Source organism: Meles meles, chromosome 10, assembly GCF_922984935.1.
Source record: "Meles meles chromosome 10, mMelMel3.1 paternal haplotype, whole genome shotgun sequence".
Classification (NCBI taxonomy): Eukaryota; Metazoa; Chordata; class Mammalia; order Carnivora; family Mustelidae; genus Meles; species Meles meles.
Window position 1 is genome coordinate 14,261,701 of NC_060075.1, and position 23,141 is coordinate 14,284,841.

A 23,141-nucleotide genomic window follows, 5' to 3' on the forward strand; every position below is an offset into this window, starting at 1 on the left:
GAAAGCAAATATACAAGTGATCACTGATTTAGCACGCTAGAGAGAGCCAAAATCTATGTGGGTAGAGGGAGAAGCCCAGAGATAGGTCTTACTTGTACAGGAGAACCTACAAAAAGCCAGGAATTAGGGATGCTAGGGCCCTCTGAATATAAAAGTGGAGGTGGGATTGAGGACAGGTTTGATTATAGGTCTGTTTAAGGAATGAATTGATCTCTAAATCCCTATCTTAACACATGCTGAAAACTCTAGAGGTGTAGTTGTTTGAGAGACTGAACTTGAGACTGGGCTTCGGGACACCGAACCCAGCTGAAGGACATGGGTACCATGCTGCAAACAAGAGGATTAAGTGGCAGTCTGCATAGTGAATGATTCTTTTTCCACTTGACTCTCCAAACACTGGCACCCTGGCCTATACCTGTAAGGCCAAGAAGATCCCGTGATAGTGACTATTTGAAACCTTCTGATGGAGCAACCCAGGCGGGTTCCTACAGTGAAACCCACCAGCTGACAAAGCCCTACTCACACAGAGCTTCCAGTTAGCTTTTCTCTTTTTACATGCAGTGAAATGCACAGATCATAAAAGTACAGTTTGAGTTTTGATGAAAACTCAGTAGACGCTTGTGTAACGAATACTGCCACTGAGACCTATAAATCATTTTTGTCACCCCAGAAAGCCTTTTCTCCCCCTTCTAGGCAGTCTGACTACCGTAAACTACCACCATTCAAACCTCTGTGGTTCTCATTGCAGATTAGTTCGCCTGTTTTTGAATTTCAAATACAGGCAGTCATGCAGCATATCCTAGTTTTGTGTCTGGCTTCTTTCAATGTCATGCTTTTGAGATTCGTCTGTGTGTTGCATCTGCCAGTAGTTCTTTTCTTTGCTGCTGGTGGTATTCCGTTGAATGACTATACCATAATTTGTTTTCCCTTCTCCTGTTGATGGATATTTGGGTCATATACAGATGTGGCCGCTATGAATAAAACTGTTATAAACAGGGCGCCTGGGTGGCTTAGTCGTTAAGCATCTGCCTTCGGCTCAGGTCATGATCCCAGGGTCCTGGGATTGAGCCCTGTGTCAGGCTCCTTGCTTGGCGGGAAGCCTGCTTCTGCCTCTCCCACTCTCCTTGCTTGTGTTTGTGCTCTCACTGTTTCTCTCTCTGTCAAATAAATAAATAAAATCATTTAAAAAAAAAAACCCTGTTATAAACTACCTTGTATATTTTTGTAGTAAATACATGTTTTCATTTTGGGGGGATTAAGTACCTGGGAATAGAGTTACCAAGTTGTAAGTGAATTTCCGCTTTATAAGAGTCTGCCAAGCAGTTTGCCCAGATGGTTGCGCCACTGTCACCATTAAGGTGTAGGAGTTGTCGTTGTTCTGTACGCTTGCTGGTGTTTGGTGGTTTCTGTCTCTTTAATCTTTGCTTTTCTCGAGAGTATGAAATGCTATTTCATATGCTGTTAATGTGCATTTTCCTGAAGACGAAAGATGTTGAGCACCTTTTCTTGTGCCTTGGCTATTTGTATCTTTTCTTATGAAGTACCTGTTTGAAGTTCTTGCCCATTTAAGAAATTATGTTGTTTTTATTGATTTGTAGGAGCTCATTACATATCTTAGACACAAGTTTTTGTCATTTGGCATGTATGCTTTCATATATGATGAACCTTATAAATATTTACCCAGAGCCTGTGGCTTATCTTTTCATTATCTTAGTGGTATCTTTTTCCGAGCAGAAAATTTTAATTTTGAGGAAGTCCAATTTAGAAGTTTGTTTTCTTATTTATAGTTAGTATTTCTTTTTATTTTATTTTTTTTTAAAGATTTTATTTATTTATTTGACAGAGAGAGATCACAAGTAAGCAGAGAGGCAGGCAGAGAGAGTGAGAGGGAAGCAGGCTCCCTGCCGAGCAGAGAGCCCGATGCGGGACTCGATCCCAGGACCCTGAGATCATGACCTGAGCTGAAGGCAGCGGCTTAAACCACTGAGCCACCCAGGCGCCCCTATAGTTAGTATTTCTTAGTGTCCTCTCTAAGAAGTCTTTGCCCACCCCAGGGGTTGAAGATACTTTTTTTTTTTTTTCCTTCCCGGAAGCCTTTACATTTGGGTAAATAGCTGATCTTGAATTTTGTGGGTAGCAGCAGGTACATTTAAGGCATTATTTTCCTCCCGTATGTTTATCTGGTTCTCTTAGCACCATTTCTTGAAACAGTTAGCTTTTTAATGCTCTCTATTTTGAAATGCATGGAGAGCCAAGAAGAGTTTTGAAGACAGAGACCAAAACTAAAGGAGGGGGAAAAAAAGGATTTGAAGTAAATAAATAAATTCTTTCGCCCAAAACCCAAATATAATTGATATCCTTGAGAGAAAAGAGTATATAAATATTGCCTCCATGAAAAAAGAACAGGCGGCTGTAACAAAGGAATAGTCATAGAAGAAAGAAAAGGGATTCTTGGAAATTATAAATATAATAGAAACAAAATATAGGGAAGCCTGGGTGGCTCAGTCAGTTAAGCGAGTGCCTTTGGCTCAAGTCGTGATCCCGGGGTCCAGGGATCGAGCCCCGCATCGGGATCCCTGCTCAGTGGGGAGCCTGCTTCTCCCTCTGCCTCTGCCCCTCTCGTCCCAGCTTGTGCTCTCTCTCTCTGACAGATAAATAAATACCATTTAGAAAAACAAAACAAAACAAAAAAAGAACTCCTTTCTCTCTTTTTCATTTTTTAGTAAAATCATTGGAAGATAAAGTTGGGAAAATCTCTCATAAAGTTAAAAAAAAAGAGACTAGAATAGGACAGAAAAATTTGAAGGTCATTTTACATAGTCACCATCAAATATTAGGAAGAAGAGAAAAAGAGAACATAGAAAACAAGGAGAAGATAATCAGGAATAATCAAAGAAAATGTTTTAGAATTCAAGGACACATCTTCCCTACAGAATGCCCAGTACAGTGAGTGAGAAAAGACCTATGCCAAGGCACATAGTGGTTACATTTTAGAATACATGTAACAGTATATCCTGGGATCAAGCCTCATGTAGGGGTTCCTATTCAGTAGGGAGCCTACTTCTCCCTGTGGGCTCGCTCTCTCACTCTCTATCTCTCTCAAATAAATGAAATCTTGAAGATGTCAAAGAGGCAAGATCTCAAAAAAATTACCTCCCATGGTCCCCTTTTCAGGAAACTCTTAGAAGGGTGCTGTTCTAAAAGAGAGAACATAGGCCAAAAAAGGAGTTCTGGAATTCTTCCAACAAATACGAATACCCAGATGGGCAAAGAACAGTGAAGAAGACAGGCCCTGCCCTCGTGGAACTGAGTAGGAAGAGGCTAGCCGTAAATACTCTAACGTTTCAGGAATTGACACATGCTGCGAAGAAAAATATAGAAGGGGGACGAGACAGGGTGTGAGAGCCCGAGCTGGCGGTGGGGGTTGCAGTTTTAAGTGGTGGCGTGCAGGCGGCGCAGGAGAGGTTTGGCTGACCTGTGCAGGCTGGGAGCACAGCTAGTCCAGGTTGGATCAGGAGGGTGACTCCGTATTTGTTGTTTATCTGAAGTTCAAATTTAGCTCTGCATCTGGTACTTTAGCTGGCATTCCTGTCCAGGAGGGATTTCTCAAAAGATACTATTTTTTTTTTCCTTCCTGGAAGCCTTTACATTGGGTAAATACTAATCTTGAATTTTGGTGTGTAGCTTAAGTTGGATGAACCTTTAAGATACTACATTAAGTGAAATTAGCCAGCCACAAAGGTATAACTGTTGTGTGATTCCACTTATAGGAAGTTCCTAGAAGAGTCAAATTCATAGAGAAAGTAGAAGGTTGCCAGGGGCTGGTGGTGAGGAGGAATGGGAGTTATTGTGTAATGGGCACAGAGTTTAGGTTTGGGAGGATTAGAAGGTTCTGGAGATGGATGATGGTATGTGGTTGCATAGCGGTGTGAAATGTCCTCAATGCCACTGCCCTGTACACCTCACAACATTAAATGGTAAGTTATGTATATAATACCTGATATGTGCCATGAAATTAGGTGTATGTCAGTAAAAGAATACAATACAATAAAAGAAAACTTGCAAGTGGTTGGCTCTGGAGAATGGGAATCAGGAATGGGGAAGAGTATACCACTGGTTTTCATGATATATTTATAGAGTTAATTTTTAAAACTACATAGATTGGTGACTTTGGTTTAAAAAGCAATTACTGATTTATGCAAATATATATGTGAAAGAGTGTCCATCATAGGAAAGAACTGGAAGCAGCCTATAATAACTACCAGTAAGTATCAGGTCAACAAATTTGGCTGTATCTATATGGTAGAATACTTACTCAGTTTTTAAAATGCTATTTAAAATCAAAGAAATATGTTCACAGTGTATTATGTGGGGGAGAGCAGGGGATAAAGGTCTTAGCAAAGCTTATGTTGAATCTTATGAGTGTTATGATTTGGTCTTCGTTATTTATATGAATGGTTTTTGTTTTTTAAAGTTTTTTTTATGGCTGATTACTGAGTCAGGTATATATCTGGCCTTGTCATAAAAACACTCTGAATTTAATTCTTAAAGGAGGAAAATGGCAAACCAGTTAAATCTCAGGGAATTCCTACTGTGTGTCCAGTTTCACGATCCTCAAACGAAGCAACTTCCCCATACCATTCCCGGCGAAAGATGAGGAAACTTCGAGATCATAATGTCCGAACTCCTTCTAACCTAGACATCCTAGAGCTCCATACAAGGGAGGTCCTCAGAAGGTTAGAGATGTGTCCATGGGAAGAGGCAAGTATTATGACCCATGGTTATAGAAAGAGACTTGGTTGTTCCTGAAAGTTTTTAAAGGGATAGTAAAAAAAAAAAAATAGTCTGGCACTGTTTGTTTTCTAATCTTTGCTTCGCATTGTGGGGTCCAGCAGTACAGATGTCCAGGACAGGGAACAGGCTTCAGCTTTCCGAGCATCCATGTAGTAGGCTGAGTAGATCTCATTTTCTTTGCAGACATGTTTTATTGAGAGTTTACCAGATACCCTACGCTCTTCTAGGCTCTGGGGAAATTATCAGAGTGAGCAAAACTTAAGTCTCTACCATTGTGTAGCTTCCATTCCAGCTCCTGTTGGAAGAATGGGAGGCGAGACATATACTAAAATAACATAATTTCAGATAATACGTACTACAGAGGAAGCCGAGACAGTAGAGGGAGGGAGAGTAAAGGGGCTGGGCTGTGGCTGGCTCCGTTAGCTGGGACTGCCAGAGAGCCTCTTGGGTGGCGGCATTTGAGCTGATAAATACTGGAAGAAGTCAGGTGGATACAGAGCTTCGAGGAAACTGAGTGAGGGACAAGCAAGTGCAGAAAACCTGTTCCTTCCCCAGCAGTACCAGCACGAGCAGCTACTGGGCTGGGAGACTGTTAGAAGAAACCCATTCAAATTTGGGAAATGCTGACTTAGTGGACAAAGGGGCGAGGGGCAGGGCCTTTGTAAAACATGGTAGTGAGTTTGTGATGAGACGTAACAGCCTTCATTTCACATCCTGAGTAAAGAACAGGCATAATTTAAAATGAATAAGATGGAAGTGTTTCCGAATTAAAATATTGAAGAAATTCTGTAGAAATTATAACTTAAAGACTTTACATTTAAATCATTGTATTGATACTGTTTTAAGCTTTTGTGTTCTAAACCTCTTTAACCCTTAGTATCTGGGAGAAGGTTCTCTTTGTTATTAAAGGAAAAAAGTTCCACAAAAAAGAAACCTAAAAAAGCCAGCTATGGCTGTGCTTTTATGTCACACGGTGGCCTTTGCTCCTAATGACAGCAGGTGGTGATCTGTGAGCTGCTGATGGGGCCTCCTGGGAAGGCTGAGGGATTAGGTCAAGGATGGGAGGACCAGGAAGGACCAGCAGCTAGTGCTTCAGCAGACAGGAGCAAGGAGCAGAGAACTGAAACACATCCGCGCGCTGCTGCTCCAGCTTTTCAGCTCTCTGCAAGACTGAAATGTCTTTGAATTTACTTGATGTGAATTTTACATTCTGCTTTATAGAATGTGTTTTACTGGTGGTGCACGGGCAGAAAGAGGAGCCACATTCATGCTGTGGTTTTAGGAACCACTTAGTGTCGGTGCCGCACACGCTGCACGGTTTGGGGTGTGGGGTCGTGGTGGGAGGCGGCACTGTCCTGGGTTCCTCTAGTGGGGCAGGTGTATCTGAGGGCAGATGGTAAGGTAAGTTCTGTTTTTATACTTTAAGGACGTCTTGAGCTCTAAACTGAATGGAAAATTTAACAAACATCTCCAGCCATCTTCCACGGTACCTGAATGGAGGGCAAAAGATAATGATCTACGGTTACTGCTGACCAACGGAAGGATAATTAAGTATGTAAAGTCGATCACAGTGTCCTACAGATGAGTTTTCGTGGATTCCCTCTTCTCATTTAACCCCTGGTCCCCACCAGCGCACATCCCGCTTGCGGGGGAGAGTGTCTCAGTGCTCCTCTCCGGCTGGAGATGACGGGGGAGGGTAGACTGTTCGGCTGCAGTGGCGCACTGTTTTGTGACGTGATTGTTTTCCCCTCCCTGTGCAGGGACGAGAGACAACCCTTCGCCGATCCAAGTCTTTATACAGCAGACAGCGAAAATGAGGAGGACAAGAGAAGGACGAAAAAGGCAAAAATGAAGATGGAAGAGAGTTCAAGAATAGAAGGGGTGGAGAATGAAGAGTCTGAAAAACCACTTAACAGTATGTTTGTTTTAATGGTCGTTTGAAAGGTCGGCTCACTACCCGTGTGATAATTTGTACAGTCCCGTGCTAATTTTAAAGTTCTGAAGTTTGTAGTAGGACTGAAAATTGTTGTGTCCCTAATACTCTCCTGAGAAATCGGAAGTATTTGTGAGTAGTTTGTCCATCGGGGAGATGTGAATGTGAATGCCGCGTGAGGTGCCATGCCCAGGGAAGGTGTTTTTAGTGACGAGGGTATGTGCAGGTCAGTGACACCCTTGTCAGGTGACAGTTGTTTCAAGAGTCACATGAAAGCTTGTGCATTTTATGGGCCTCTACTCGAAATAATAAAATAGTTGGAAGTTTAATAGTTTCATACGTAATTTTAGTGAACATGTATCTGGTTTTCAGCATTAGGAGACACACATAATTAGCTCCCTGAAGCTATTAGTAATCCGGGTACTGTTCTGTTCGACTGCCTGTTGACAGGAAGACCTCTACTTGGTTACTAATTGGTTATCATCAGTGTGACAAACAGGAACACCTCCTCCTTCTTGAGATCATTCTTCGAGTGAAGTCTTCATTTCTTAGCATTTTTCAGGGTCTCCTTATACCCTTCTGTGTTAAAAAGTGGTTAAATACTTTGATAACTTGACAAGAAAAGCGAACATTTCGTCTGTGTTGAATACCACAGGCCGGGCTAATTCTAAGTAAATCTGGTATTGCTGTAGTTGGTGGCTCTGCATGTGTCCCCTGCCGGGGAGAGGCTGCTCCTCAGTGGACTTACCAAACAGTTGTTACTTGGCCGTGCCACGTGGGAGAGAAGGGCAGTGGTCAAGCCCGGTTTATAAGCTTGTTGAATTCACTGCCTGCTTGAGTGCTTTTGAGGTTTAGGAGAGTTATCTTTTTGTTTTCTGTTGAGAGGAAAAAATGCAAGAGGGAAAGTGATAAGCATCTTGCAGCCAATTTTAGTGTTGGAGGTTTTTTTCTGGAAAGAAATAGAAAATTTCCACGCAAATGAGGAATGTATCATCATGTTCAGTAAATGCCACAAATGTTTTAAGAGTACAGTGCAATCTGTATCTTGGTCAATTCAGGAGAAAAGTCTTCGGGGGAAGAAAGGAATGAAGAAGAGGAAAGCAGTGGAAATGGATGGAGCTGGGGCAGTCGAGACCTGCGCAGAAGTGGGTCTGACTTTAGGTCCCACCCTGTTCATGAGCTTCCACTGACTTGCTCTCTTTCTCTCTTCCTTTGTCTTCGCAGGGTTTTTTACAAGTGTGAAATCAGAACTCAGGAATCGATCATCAGAATATTCTGATATTTCTGATTCAGAAGACTCTGGACCTGATTGCACCGCACTGGTATGCCCAAACCCCCGGGACTTGTGCACTGCTCCATGGAAAGATGACCCCGCCTCTCCTTCACCTGCAGGGAAAATAAGTGACAGCTTTTCCCAAAGCCTGTCTCCATGACCTTTGTGGCACAAGGTCTTTCCACACACACAAACACACACCCTGTCATGTGACTGTTGACATCTGATAAACATAGCTTTTGTCTGGCTTTAGAAAGGGTGGATGTTTTGACGTTTCTTATATTTCTCCTAGATTGTATTTCATTTGACTTTAAAGACAACTGGTACTATATGTTTTTTACTAAGGAATTATATACTCCAATTACTAGAGGTTATAACTCTGTCACAGAAATACAGAAATAATTACATGATAATTAAGTTTCTAACTTTGTCTAGACTGATACAGTGTTTTTAGTTAGTAGAGATTTAATCAGATTTCTTATATGGATTTGCTTCCATTTAATTATTATCTCAGAAAAATAATTTTACCACTGAAGAGTCTGAAAGTTCAGGTGATGAAAAAAAACAAGAAATAACATCAAACTTCAAGGAGGACTCTACTGTGATGAGGAACTTCCTTCAGAAGGGCCAGAAGCCCTCTAGAAGTGAAATTCCAGTTAAAAGGTAGGCTTACCAACGGTTAGTGGCTTTACTACATTTTAATTTAAGTAGTATGAAAACATTTTTTAATTTTAACTTTTACCGAAGATGCCAGAAGAAGAAATAAGCTCTTGTCCTTCTGCTTACCTTCTCTTTAGGGAATGTCCTACCTCGACGAGCACAGAGGAAGAAGCTATTCAGGGCATGTTGTCGATGGCAGGGTTGCACTACTCCGCGTGTTTACAGAGGCAGATACAAAGCACAGACTGCAATGGCGAAGGAGACTGTCTCCAGGATCCCGGCGGCTGCCACAGCAGTAACCAGGAGGCTCGACAGGTGTATCGCTGTGATAAGCCAGTGGAATGTGGTAAGAAACATAAATGATCGGTCTCTAAAAAGTAACATAGGACTCCCAACGTCATAGCTCCCCATCCTAGCTGAGGTTAGACAGTTTGAGTAAGAACTGTTAATTGCACATCGGTAGTTGGAAATGGCATTAAGCATATTGGCCAAAAAAATACATAAAAAGTTGACAGATATAAGACGCAAGTTATAAGAACTCAAAATGTAAATTAATGTCTGGAGAATCGTGTTCACTGGCATAATCCTAGCACTGCTATTGCAAGACACTTACTACTTGTTGCCTTTCATAAGCCGTTCTGAGTGGAAGGAGTGGGGAGACATCTTACGCGGTCCGCTAGGCTTGAACCGTCTATCTCTTTCCTTTTGTGGGAGGGAAAACAAGTTCTGATCTGTTTCCGGTTGAGGACATTCTCTCTCCTACTTGAAAAAGAATTATTGGGAAAGAGAAGACTCAGTGATAGCACCAGCGATGGCCATGTGGCACATTTTGTTGCCCGAAAGTCTGAGGAGGATGCGGGAGAAGATGGTATCCCATGAAAGCCTGTGCAGAGACGCTTGCTGCAGAAATCATGTTCATTCCTACCTGGTTGTGTGGATTGTATACCAGCAACCTGACATCCATTTCACTTAATTCGTGAAACCACATTTTGGTGTATGTAATAAGACTTTTACAGGTAGAGGCAAGAAGACTTAGTGAAGTTCATTGAACTTGTCTGTACTTACATAGCTGTTATTTTCTTTCTTTTTTTAAAGATTTTATTTATTTATTTGACAGAGATCACAGGTAGACTGAGAAGCAAGCAGAGAGAGAGGAGGAAGCAGGCTCCCTGCTGAGCAGAGAGCCTGATGTGGGGCTTGATCCCAGGATCCTGGGATCATGACCCGAGCCGAAGGCAGAGGCTTTAACCCACTGAGCCACCCAGGCGCCCCCTTACATAGCTGTTATTATCCACTGGTGTTGGAATTGGAATCGAGGACTGTCTGATCTCAAAATCTTGACTTACTGTGTAAGAGGAAACAGAGGTTTAGAGAGGTTAAATAACTTGACTAAAAATCCAGGCATTATGGAAAAACTCAAATTCAGGTCTAGGTCTCTCTGTCTGTCCACACCATTCTTTCTCCCTGTAATTTCTTTGGTCCTCACTTGAAAAGAAGGCTTCTGTGAAAATACTGCAGAATTCAGGCAAACATATGCCTTTATTCTATATGGAAAAATATACCAGTTTTGGAGAGAGTATATTGCATTTGGCTTTTCCATCTACAACAGATGGCCATAGAACTTGACTCTGGATCTTCCAGCATCTGGCACAAAAGCTGTCATATAGACAGTCTTTGAGAGAATTGAAAGAATTAACATGTTAGATTGTGAGCTGATGACTCTTTTGTTTTTGAGAGGGAAAGCAGTGTGGTGGAAAGTGTATGAGTAAATATTAACATAGTCGTTTTTTTAATAAAGCGTCAACCTAAATGTACTTTTAGTTTTAAACACTAGGTGAATTTTGCTTGTTATGATCAAGTTTGTGTGGAGAAAATTTAATTAAAACTCCTGTTTAGGGTACCATGTCAAGACCGAAGATCAAGACTTGAGAAGTTCTTCCTGGATTAAACAATTTGATACAACTTCCAGATTTCATCTTCAGGTAATATGCAAGGTTTGAAACATCAAAAGGAGATTTAGGATCATCATTAATTCTTCTTCTGCTTTCTATTTTTTTGCTGCAACCAGTAATTAACCATTAGATCTGGAAAGCTAAAAAATAACTTATGAGTGCACATTTGAACAGCTATCTGTTTTTAGGAATTCTGATGTAACAACTAATGTAAGTCTCACGGGTAGACTGTGGTCTGGAAAAGAATAGTTTAGTTGATTTAAGGAAAGTTGAAAACTGGCTGCCAACACTTCTAGGTTATGTACGGCTGGAAGGAAAGGGGGAAAAAGTACAAAGAGGATCTCTCTTTAATTTCTGATGTTGTTGCTTGAACATTTTTAGGCAGCAAATTTCTTTGAGAATTTGATGACAGATAATTGACTCTCTTTCCAGAAAAGTGTTCATCATAAATACTGATTTTTTTTTTTAGAATTTTTTTTTAAAGATTTTATTTACTTATTTGACAGACAGAGATCACAGGTAGGCAGAGAGGCAGGCAGAGAGAGAGAGAAGAAGAAGCAGGCTCCCCGCAGAGCAGAGAGCCCGATGCGGGGCTTGATCCCAGGACCCTGGGATCATGACCTGAGCCGAAGGCAGAGGCTTTAACCCACTGAGCCACCCAGGCACCCCATAAATACTGATTTTTGCATAGCATTTTCTTATGGTTTGTGCCTCATCGTTACTCAGACCATCCATTGACTCCAGATTAAGAGCCCTTGCTCCAAGACACTTGATGTTTTGGGATCACAGCATATAAATGCTTATACCAAACAAAATGAACCTCACATTGCTTTTTGAAAAGCCACAGCTTTACCAGTAGCACCAAACAAGAAAAGTGATAGGAACTTTGGCTACAAACTTTGGAATATGACAGCCAAAGAATCAAAATTCTCATGCTGCAGAGTAGAGTCCCCTAACTTCTCTAACCCCAAGCATACACTGAGTAGTGGAATCATAGGTGTTTGTTTAAGTAGGCTCTATGTTGGGATGTAGGCTCCAATGCAGGGCTTGAACTCATGACCCTGAGATAGAGCCAAGATCAAGAGATGGACGCCTAACCACCTGAGCCACTCAGGCGCCCCTGATGGATGGTTTTTATTTTCTTCATTTGCCTTTCTAAATTTTCTAAAACTTATACATTTAACAATGACAGAAAGAGCCAAGTTAATTTTTTAAGGTAACGTTTTGTAAGTACAAGTCCTTTTAATAGAAGGGTATGCTCCAGAATCAAAGGTCAAGGAAGGAATCCCTTAACTATTAGTAATTCACTTATTCAGTGTATAATTTTATGTTGCCATAGCAGTCATAATGTTTATAATTTATTAGCATTATAGGATTCAGTATTAGAAGTAAGCTATTATTGGGCTCCCTGGCTGGCTTAGTCAGTAGAGCATGCAGTTCTTCATCACAGGAGTGTAAGTTTTAGCCCCACATTGGGTATAGAGATTACTTAAAAATAAAATCTTTTTTTTTAAAAAAAATAAGCTGTTATTTAAATTTAGCTGTTGTTTTTATAATTGTCTTTGAAAATAAAGAAGTAGAGGACAGATGATTAGCAAGATCACCTTAGAGAAAGTCAGATTTCTTTTGCCTGTAGTGCTGTTTTTAAAGCTTATTTGACCATTACAGAATCAGGAATTAAACACACACACACACACACACACACACACACACACACACACACACACACACACACGGCTAGTTTCATGGAACATTACATCTTCAGTATGCGCTTTTCAAGTTTGTTTTTTCCTTTCTTTTCCAGTCATGACCCTCTCCATTGGTTTCAAGACCTACCCATCAGTAGCATTGTTGGTTTTTTTCCTGATGGTTCACTCAGTGGTCTCTTAAAGAGATTGAAGGAAGAATTGTTAGAGGAAAACCAGGCTTGGGGCTCAGCACCTAGCTGCTTTTTTTAGCAAACAATTTAAATACAGTGGAGATGAACCGTAACAGAAGTTAGATTCTAAAAAAGATAGTGCATCACACCGTGAGAGATACACGGCAGTGTGACGTGCTGAGGAACTGGTAGATTCACATGTCCCAGCCATGTGTTCCTTCCATGGCATGTCAAAGCACGTGCAGAATGCCGTATTATAATAAGTAATAGACAGTACATATAATATATAGATACACACATTTACATAGGTATGTATAAAGTTTATACACACACACACACACACACACATATATTTTTCCGGACTTAAGTTATGATGCGGAAGTTCCATACTTGAGTCCTTTCATGCTGTCAGGTTTTGGGGTGACATGACCTTCCTGACGGGATGGTCGTCTGTGGCTGCTACACGTTAAGAAAACCAAAGTGCAGTGGTCTGTTTCTTCTCTCCCTTGACTTGTTATTGCATAGAGAGGTTGAATACCTCACTTACTGTAAAGGAACTCTAAAAATCCTGCCTTATTTCCTTCCTTTTTTTAGGATCTAAGTAGAGGCCAGAAATGCATCAAAAAGGAAGGCTCATCAGAAATCAGTCAGAAGGTACAAAGTAGGAATTCTGTGGACAGCAGTGGCTCCAGCCCTCAAAATGGGAAGTATACGCAGAATTCCAGCTTGATTTCAGGGGCGTGCCGGATCAATAATGGCAGCGTAAGCCCAGAAAGGCCAGTTGGTGAAACTTCCTTTTCCGTGCCCCTTCACCCCACCAAGAGACCCGCGTCAAATCCACCACCTATCAGCAACCAGGCAACAAAAGGTAACGTGGCGCAGCGGCAGGCTCCCTAGGTCAGCCCCGGGCTTGGGCGTAGCTTTCTGAAGGGGGTGGTGATCCCGAAGAGGATAGTATGGGGTTAGCTGGGTTGGGGAAGTGGCAGGGCAGACCGCAGTGAAGGTCAAGGAGATCGTGTGGCCCACGGTACCAGGGTGAGAAACGGTTCCTGGGCTGTTTATGCAGCTGCTGTCAGTTTTGTGGCCCAAGCGCGGTTTGATGCAAGATCGGGTCGGGGGCCCTGCTCGAGAGAGAGGCGGGATCAGACCTTGGGTCGGCCTGTAGGTCACGTGAAGGAGATTGGCTTTTCTCTCTCTCTCTCGAATAGTGCGATGGGAGGTTTGGAACAGTAGAATTCCGGGAGTGTGGCTTTGGCCCTGCAGCACGCCCACGAGCCTTGCCGCATAGCCCTCCCTTGAAGCCTTGCCGGTGCTGTCAGGAACGGTCTTCACTGTTACTCACACTGTCGTTGCTGTCTCACAGGTAAACGTCCAAAAAAAGGAATGGCCACAGCCAAACAACGTCTTGGGAAGATCCTGAAGTTGAACAGAAATGGCCATGCCCGTTTCTTCGTGTGACGAGCTGCCACCGCGGCCGCTCTTCCCTTTGGAGACAGACTAGTGGCGGAGGCGCGGGAGCCTGGCGCTCCCCGCCGCGCCCCTGCCCGGAGCAGTTTGCATGTACAGTAGAGAACACTGCCGGAGGAACAAAATGAACCTGATGCTGCATTTTCACTGTGCCACACCCACTCAGCAATAACCGTTTGGACCTGGTGGGGGGAGAGGAAGAAGGAGGGTTGAACCTTAAAAAGAGACCTTGAACTGGAAAAGGTCTCTTGTCAGGGCTTGAATTTCATTTTGTTGTTGGTAGTGTCTTGATTTATTTTCAGTGGTAGGGTAAAGAATTATCAATAATTTATTTAACAGATTTTTTTTTAAAGTTAACAGCTTTTAAATTCTTTCTTTTTTAAAGCTATTTATTTGGAAGATTTCTGGAGAAATATCTCACTAATTTAGATTTAAGAATGTGAAAGTTTTTAAATTATTTTTGATAGTGTGTATGTTACATGTGGGGAAGAGCCACAGTAACAGTAACTAGTCTGGACTCTTAAATTTGATATTCAGGTTAAAGTCTTAAACAGGGATTTGATGCATTAATTATTTTAAATTAAGATGTATATGAAAATCATTTTATTTTATATATTTCATGTGTTTTTTATAAGCTATTAGCTTCGCTTTTGCTAACATCCAAGGTGCATACTGTTACCCAGGTTGATTACCTTATATCCCACCTTCCCTCTGCACTCCCCATCATTTTGTGACGACGCAACAAGACTCTTCTCTTTGCAGGGAAACACTTTCATAGCCAATGTGTAAGAATTACATAAAAGATCCCACATTTCTCATTTCGTTTGACATTGCAGTTTTCTTCTAATTCTGTAAAAATAGGCTTCTTGCATTTTCATTTTTGCTGATAATATCTGGGTCCCAAAGAGAACAGCTTTAATATCTTTTTCCTACTTGTGGGAAAAGGATTATAAGTTTGGTTAAATTGTCATGTTTATAGTTTTTCAAATACATTTGTAACTACAGAGGGCCTTCTTCATACTGCTGGTGTTGGAGGGCAGGACGAGCACCTGCCACAGAGGTTATATTTTATGACGCTTTTATTCTGTGTACCTAACTCGTTGGAAAATAATGAGATATGGTTTGACTTCGTATATTCAAATCTGCATAATAAGCCGTAATATAATAGGACTATACTATATTAAGTTGTATAGAAGCAAGCATGTTGGAGTAGATCTTTTGGGTGTATGTGTGTTTAGTTTCTTCTTTCTTAACCTTCTAAAGAAATATCTAAGATAGGGATTTGGAGTAAAATGGGTGCTTCTTGCAGTTTCTTCCATCTGTCCTAACTTAACCAGTGTATATTGAGTATCTGGTTGAGCTTTAAGGAATCACTTCTCTCCTTTATGCATAGCTCTTACTAAAGGCCAGTTTTCAGTTGCTTGTAATAGCTTATATTTTCCCTTTTCCTCCCCATGGCATAAAAGTAAGTGATTTCTGGGGCTGGGGTGAAGATATTCCCAATTCTGACAAAAAAAATTTTTTTTCTACAAATTTCTACAAAGAAAATAGAGGCAAATAAGATAAAATTTATTTTTATGAGGAAGTAATATGGCCATATTATGGATTTGTCTCTTTTACTCAGCAAGGTAGCAGGACTTGCCCTTCTGTATTAAGTATCACTTGAAGCGCTAAGAAAAAACATCTCTACCATCATCTTTCATGGTTGCGTTTAAATGTGTATTTTCAAAGAGAAATATTTCTTATTCTGTCTCCATTCCAGTATCTCATGGAATAAATACCAAACAGCTTATGGATTAACCTTTCTGGTCCAGATGACTGGACCAAATTCTGGGTCTTATCTAGGTGTCAGGAAAAAGAGTTTTTATGGAAACACTAAATGTCTGTAAAGGGCCTACGTCACTCTGTCTACACTATGCCAAAACTGGTCAAGAGATAGGTATAATCAGTCATTTATTTGGTCACTGGATCTCAAGATGTCAAAAGTTGGGGTTTGACTGATTTTCCTATCTCCCAGTATGTGATGTTTTGGTTTTCTATAGACACGGTGTTAGTGTTGGAGAGCACATGATTTTGTTTGGGTTTAAGAAATCAGAATTACAATTCCTTCTTAGGTTCTTTTGTTTTCTTTACATTTTCATAGCTCTAAGTATTTTTAATTACCTGACTTCTTTTCTTTAGCTATAAAAAATTAAAGTCAGTTTATTTTTATGAGTTAAAATGGTGACCAGTATCTGCCCTGTGTACTTAGGCCAGTACATCTAATTTTAAGTAGCCAGAATGTGTAAGTATTAAGGTACTGTGGATTCATTTTTGGCAGGTTTAGCCCATGAACTGGCTACGTGAAAAAAACTTTCAGTAAGATAATCTAACCACTGAAACAATTCATGTATCTTTTCCCAAATTGGTGAAAATTCAGCCTACTGACTCGTGAGTTGCCTAGTCAAGCTTGTTCTATACTTACTGGCTGTGATGCCTCCCTTTATCTTGTGGAAGTAGCTGGATTCCGTGTTTTCCTCAGTCTCATTTATAAACTCTCTACCACACAGAAGCTGCAGCTTAGACAAGGAGAAAACAGTGGCGGCATTCAGCTAGTTAAGTGCAGAAAAATAGGTAAAAGAGTTGTGACTTAACATGCGATTTTAACGGTAGTAGTAGATAATGATTTTTTCTGTATTGATTGAAACAAGTGACTTCTGTTAACCTGGGATCCCCTGTACTGGGACGGTGTCACATACTATGCTCTCCAGGATGGATGAATGATGTCAACAAGACAGCTGGCGGTTGATAGTAGTTCAGCTCCCTAGAAATACACTGAATTTCATAAGCATACAGATTTTAAAATTCCGACTGAAATCCTAGAAGCCCAGAGAAAACAAGACCATCGTGACCACGATGTAAATACTTAGCTTCAATACTGGTCTGTTTTTTAATAATCCTAATTTTTGCCTTGTCAATGAGCCCTGCCGTGTTGACTCGCCTGATGGCCGCAGGTATTTATGCGACGTTCGTGTGCCCGGCGAGACTTAGTACTGGGGGGGAACGTAAAGCTGGGGTGGGGGGCTCTGTTCTGGAAGGTATGTTCTCCAAGAAATAAGCAGTATTACTTGCATTTCTAAGCAAACTTTAAGCAGAAGAGGCCCGGTGTAGTAAGAAAAAGAGCGTAACTATATCAGTTTCAACTGAAAAAGTACAACTGTAGAAGTGGAAGTCAATTTTTTTTATTTTTAAAATTTAAGAAACATTGTTTCAAAAGTTAGTAGCTTAATGTTGGTCATAGAGGGGTGTGGTATATAGCATGGAAGGGATGATGAACCTGGGTTTTTGTTTGAGTTCTGCCATTCACGGATCATCTGTGTGACTGTAAATAAGTCACTTACACTTTCTGAGTCTTGGTTTTCTCATTTGGCAGTTTGGACAAAAATGTGGTTAAGAAAAATACAGAAAAGCATTCCTTAGTTATTGACACTTCATACTTGCAGAGAATTTATCATTATTTAAATTACAACTGACAATGCACATTTATATCCTTTTTAAGTGAAAACTGTTACTCCTTTCATATTGAGTATATGCCCAGAGCATGCCACCTAAAACATCTGAAGAAGCTCTAAGAAGGTGTTGGATTGAGATCAGAATCCATGCTTGAAGTGAAAGAAAAAGAAGTGAGATAGTTGATGGATAAGAGTGAGAATGTGTATCCCCACGTAATCATTAAGATGATTTAAAGGAATTCAAAGATGGTTTTAGGTTTTTCTCAAAGAGGAATTAGGACAGTACTGCTCCACAGACTCTACCTATTCTTCAGGCACTAGATAGAGGTCAAGTAAGTCATGCAGTTAAAATGTAGCAACTACCCAAGGAGCTAGGGAAAAAAGAGAAGGTGGTCAGAATCTGGGAACCAACAAAGACAGCTCAGGGTTGGCTAACAGCAGCTTGCTGGGTAGAGGGAGAAACCACAGCCACGCTAGTGGTGGAAAGGAGACTTGACATCTTCAAAGGAGAAGATTCTTTCTGTCCTTTTCAAGAGATGCTCTCTGTAGTGATAGGGCTACTCCCCAAAGAGTGATGAGTGATTGTATGGCCCACGCGACTACTGCCAGGAGTAACCATTGCAGCATGTAAGCATTTTGCAATTTTATATTAAGAGATGAATAATGTAAATCTGAAAATTTTTCAAAAGCTCATTTTCCCCCATTAAATATTAAGCTAATTGCTCCCTCCGAAAAGAGAAGCTAAAAAGCATCAGTCATTTTCAGATGTCCAAGCTTTTATCTAAAGCAATCTTAAAAAGGTTGAACTTCAGATCGTGAGCTTAGGAAAGGAGTGTTGCCAGTAAGTAAAGGAGCCCAATGAAAGCCAGGAGGGCAGTGACTCACCTGGGGTCACAGAAGACCCTAGACCTCAGGTAGCTTGCTTGCTTAGCCCCTGTTACTGTGCATCCTGTCCTCATCCAGGGGTGGATGATGGTCACACACTGACTACCGGTCAGGTGGAAAGAAAAGGGGACAAATAATATACTTACTCCATTGCTGATGAACGTAATGTAATTTTAATAATACTGTAGCCTTACTAAAAACCCTTTTATTTTGTTTTACACTGAACGTCATGCCCTAAGTCAAATATTTGATACCCTTATGTAAGCAAAAATTTTAAAGTAAGGGCAATAAGAAGCGAATGCCTATTTCCAAAGCAATTAGCTTATCATGACTGTGGTTTTATTCTTTTATCGTATTTTTTCCCTTTGTAATGGGTAGGGAAAATAATACTCACTTGCCTGCATTACCCCTTAGACTCTCCCACTCACCCTTGGTGCCCTTTCTAGTGTCCTAAGGCTTTGTCTTAGTAAGTGCAAAGTTAAATTTTTTGTTACAACCTTTTTGAAACTGTATTCGGTGATTCTTCCAAGTTGATCTGCTCTGCACTATTTCACTAATAAACCCTGGCTACCACGTAGCCCTTGACCTCCAAGTAGTTTACCTATGCAAGACCTGTGACATTCTGAATTCACTTTTCTTTTTTGCAGAAAGCAGTCCTAAAGGGAACTTGATCATAAAGATAAACCTTGCCTCCACCCAGTTTTATTTTGGCCATTTCCTTTTCAAAATGTCAGCTCTTTCCCCCCAAGATTTTTCACCAAAACAATGATCATAAGTGCTGGAATATAGAATATTTTGCAGGAATAAAGTAACCCAGACATACTCTTACATTTCTTTGGTGGATTTTGGTTGGTAACAGTTACCAGCATTACGTGTGATATATAATGAGGAGTTACTGATTCCTTGCCTAGAATCATTTCTTCCCTCTAAGATTCCTAAGTAACCTTTTATTTTTACAAAGCATACATACAAACTTCTACATTATAGTCAGGGACCTGAGGTGTAACTTGCTAAGTGAACCCCAAGGTTATTTTATCTTGCAAAAGCAACCTAAACCAAACTAAGGGCCTTACATTTTATGGTTAGACTGAATCAAAAGCTATAACCTCAGTTTTTTCAAAAACAGCTTCTGACTGCAAAAGCAAGTCATGCAGTTGTTAGGTATGAAATAGCACTGATCAGGAAACACATATGCATCTTTGCAGACTGTATTTCCTTCCGAAAAGACTTTTCTACTTTTAATATAAATTAAGCCATAACAGTTTCATGCTGTGGAAAGAGGGTGAAAAGGTTCATTTTAAGAGATTATATAATATGAATTTTCACATTTACTGTGAAATGTCTAACTTTGCCAGTGCTTCAGCAGGTTTTTTTGGGGGGTGGGGGTGGGGGCATAGCGGGTGGTGATGCGGGGGGTAGTGTTGGTTTTAGGGGTTTGAAATCTGTGAAATTTGAAAAGGGGACAGTTGTTGGCTATGGTATTTACTAGTTTTGTAGTAATGTTTTGCTAGCCTGACTGACTTTCCTTAACTGATTTTTATGCCCATGGTCCAAGGTGACTGTTGCCCTTTCTTGTTTGGGGTGTCTGCGGAGTAGCGTCTTGTCTGTCTGTATAGGCAGTCCGTTTGTGTGCACATGTGTGTCCTTTGAATACAGAAGCACACGGTGTGACAACAGAGTGGGGTGTGGCTGGGAAATGGGATGCTGAAGCTTTAAGAGCATTTTTTTTTTTGGATTCATAACAGTATTTCCCATCTTTTGCCTGCAGGCAGGGAAAGTGTACAGTATTTATTTTGTTTCTGTTTTAAATTTGTAAGTCTTTAAGTAGCTTACATTGGTTGTTATAGGAGACGACACGTGACTTGTTTAAAGTTGTATTTAGTACTCTCACTTTCCAATTTCTGTATTTTAAAATATTGAAATTAAAATTGTATTCCTTCTGTTTTGATTATTTTAGCACTCGGTGTATTTTTTTGCTCATTTTGTTTGAAAGTATAAATGTTGAAAGTTGTATAAAATGTGTCTTTGAAAGAAAAAAAATCTGAATTCTATATCCAATTCCGACTTTTCGTTCCCTTTTTCTGCTTCTTGACGCAGAGGAGATTTGAGAATGTGAAAAACTGTGTCACACTCACGCTTCTTGCTATTTCTGAAGGTTTAAATGTGAAAAGTGATGTGCCTTATTCCTTTACGGCAAGTACTGCTCGGGACGCAGTTGCTGAAAGAGAGGAACGAACACAGGATGCTGCTGTGCCGGGGGCGGGGGTTGTTTACTGATGGACATTTAAGAGCACTCATTGCCCCCAGCCCGGGCACCCCACAAGTATTTGTTGAGCACCTGCAGTATACCAAGTGCTGTTCTAGTGCTGGGGCTGCAGGAGTGAACAAAACCCAGCCCCAGTCCTCAGGGAGCTTATGGCAGATGTGAATGGTGGGGCGGGGGGGTGGGGGGGTGAGCCGCTGCCTCAGTGACGGTGGGAGCGGAAGTGCTGGTTCAGTGAGAAGGACGGACTCTGTTTCAGATGTGCTTTTGAGGGGCCCCAAAGCTGGGTCTGGGATGATACGTGGTAAAGTGAGAGAGAAGCCACAGACCAAGGAAGAAGGAGTATGGGGTTGAGGGCAGAAGAAGGGCCTGGGAAGGGGCAGCAAGTGGCTGAGAGTCCCCTCTGGAGGAGGACCCCGACTGGAAACAAGGTCCTGCAAACCGAGGCTCCTGAGAGAGGCCTGTGCTCTTCTGTACCTAATTCCCGCAAGGCCGAAGGTGTGCCGGGCGCACACCCCTGGCGTCCCTCAGTCACGGTACCAGAGGGCTACCCAAAGTCTTTCCCCTTAACTGGCCTGCCTTTTGGCCCAGCTGATGGAGACCTAAATCTGAACTAAAAAATAGTGAAAATCCACAGACTGTCTGGATACCTGTGGGATGCTCCGCCTTAGTTATCAGGACCTCGTCCCCTCAGACTTCTAGCCTGAGTTTTGAGTTGGCACCAAGCAGTGAGACGGAGACAGACCCCATCACTGTGTGATGTGGCGTGTTACCCACCCGTCATTTTAGATTGACAAGAACCGGGTGCTCTACAGAGGTCTGAACAGAAGCCCTGATTATCTTCAGTCCGTGTGAGTACTTCCTGCGTACAAGGCAGATTTTCATTCCTTCCTCACGCCAACCCAACAATGTGGGTGCTGTATTGTCCGTTCATCCTATGGATGAACGTGAGGCCAGAGAGCATAAATATGTCTGCGTTCACACGCTAAGAAGTAAAATTGAGATTTTAATCAAAAGCCTACCTAAAAGCTATGGTATTTTTAAAAATTTGTCTTTCTTTAATTACTTTATATGCTTTCAATTATTAAAAAGGAATCGAAGGCCCTTAGGAATGGTTTGGGTTCTAAACATTTCTTTGTAGGTACCCATTTTGGATTGAAACATACTTTCTTCAGAAGTTTTCTGTCATTCAACTTCGAGTCTAGTTTTCCCAGGGACAGGCACACATGAAAGACAGTTAACCTCCTAGGATTTCACCTTCTAGTGGACAATAGGCTGTAAACAAGGGGCATGGAATACTGTGAAAATACATGAACCTAACAACAGTTCCCAAAGCCACATACCAAGGGTACGAGGACTGGCTGTGCCCGGGGGCGGGGGGGGGCTTGCACAGGCAGGGACATGGCCCCTGTCAGGGAGCATAGCTGCCTCCCTTCCTGCTGCCCCCATTGCCCTTCCCATGTGGAGGCCTCTCCTGCCATTTTCTGCCCCTCAGCTCTGTAAGCAGGCCAGCCCTGGTAAGGAAGGGGAAAGAAAAGGCCTGCTGCTTGCCTTCCGGAGCCTGGCTTCTCTCCTACCCCCACCTCCCAAAACCCCTTCCCATCCGCGTCCTCACCTTCATTCAACTTCCAGGTTCTCCATTCCCCCGTCCTGGGCTCTTCCCTCCCTTGGTCCCAGAAATACCCTTGACAATTTTTAAAGTGCTAATTCTGGAATGTTGTAAAGTCACTGTCCCTTCTATGCCAGAGTTGAAAAGGAAAAAAAGGAAGGCCCCCCAAAATAGAAAGTAACTTGTAAATTCTCTACATTTTTAAAGACAAATAAAACCTGGAACAAAAGATTCTCAACAGTAGAAATAGTATTTGACCTTCCCCTAATCATTCACTCTACAAGCTGCCCTACCTGAAGATCTTGAGAGTGTCTGTGTCTGGAATAACGCCCACGAAATTAGTGGTGACTCGTGGCCGGGGAATGAGAATGGGGACATCAGAGAGCCTGGGAACTTCTACACCCTTAGGTCTCATGTTTTGTTTTGTTTTTCCTAATTCAAATAAGCTGTTAAATTTGTAATTAAAAGAGACAAATTTGTTCTGCCACAGGGTGTGGGTTAGCCGCGCAAGAACATACTACTTACACCCTCGTACCTATTCACACCCAACAGAAATCAGGCCCTTGTGTTCGGGGGTGCTATACTGGCCACCTAGTGGGTCTGGGGACAGACACAGAACAGGTCACCAAGGGAGCTCTTTGTCCCTCCTCTCCTGCTCTCTGCCTTGTCTCTGCTTCCATTGCTGTACTTCTCACTCTGCAGTGTGTACTTGTTCCTCGTTTTGTCTGCCTGAACTCCCAGCCTCACTGTGTTCTTTTATTCTTGACACCTTCCAGAATTTAGCATCAATCTCACCAAAATTACACTGAATAAACACATAAACACAGTCCTTATTATCATGATTCTCTCCCCCTCTCTCTCTAGCAGTGGGATGAATGGGAGGGGGTAGAGGAAGTAGGATAAAAGAAAAATGTGGAACAATGAGAAAAGAACTT

The 23,141-nt window shown here is 41.6% G+C and overlaps 1 protein-coding gene across 2 annotated transcripts in view; it reads left to right on the forward strand.

The window, feature by feature from the left end:
* The window catches only part of KDM7A (lysine demethylase 7A), an 86,415-nt gene extending 66,031 nt beyond the window's left edge, over positions 1-20,384 (forward strand). Inside the window, exons 12-20 of one of the 2 annotated variants that reach the window (XM_046020315.1) lie at positions 4,552-4,761; positions 6,221-6,345; positions 6,555-6,709; positions 7,952-8,049; positions 8,515-8,663; positions 8,798-9,006; positions 10,557-10,642; positions 13,086-13,359; positions 13,855-20,384. In XM_046020315.1, the coding sequence (XP_045876271.1) occupies positions 4,552-4,761; positions 6,221-6,345; positions 6,555-6,709; positions 7,952-8,049; positions 8,515-8,663; positions 8,798-9,006; positions 10,557-10,642; positions 13,086-13,359; positions 13,855-13,949 (1,401 nt within the window). In that variant the 3' untranslated portion in view covers positions 13,950-20,384. The remainder of the gene's footprint in view (positions 1-4,551; positions 4,762-6,220; positions 6,346-6,554; positions 6,710-7,951; positions 8,050-8,514; positions 8,664-8,797; positions 9,007-10,556; positions 10,643-13,085; positions 13,360-13,854) is intronic. The other variant, XM_046020316.1, reaches the window with a different exon arrangement.
* The last annotated feature ends 2,757 nt before the right edge of the window (positions 20,385-23,141 follow it).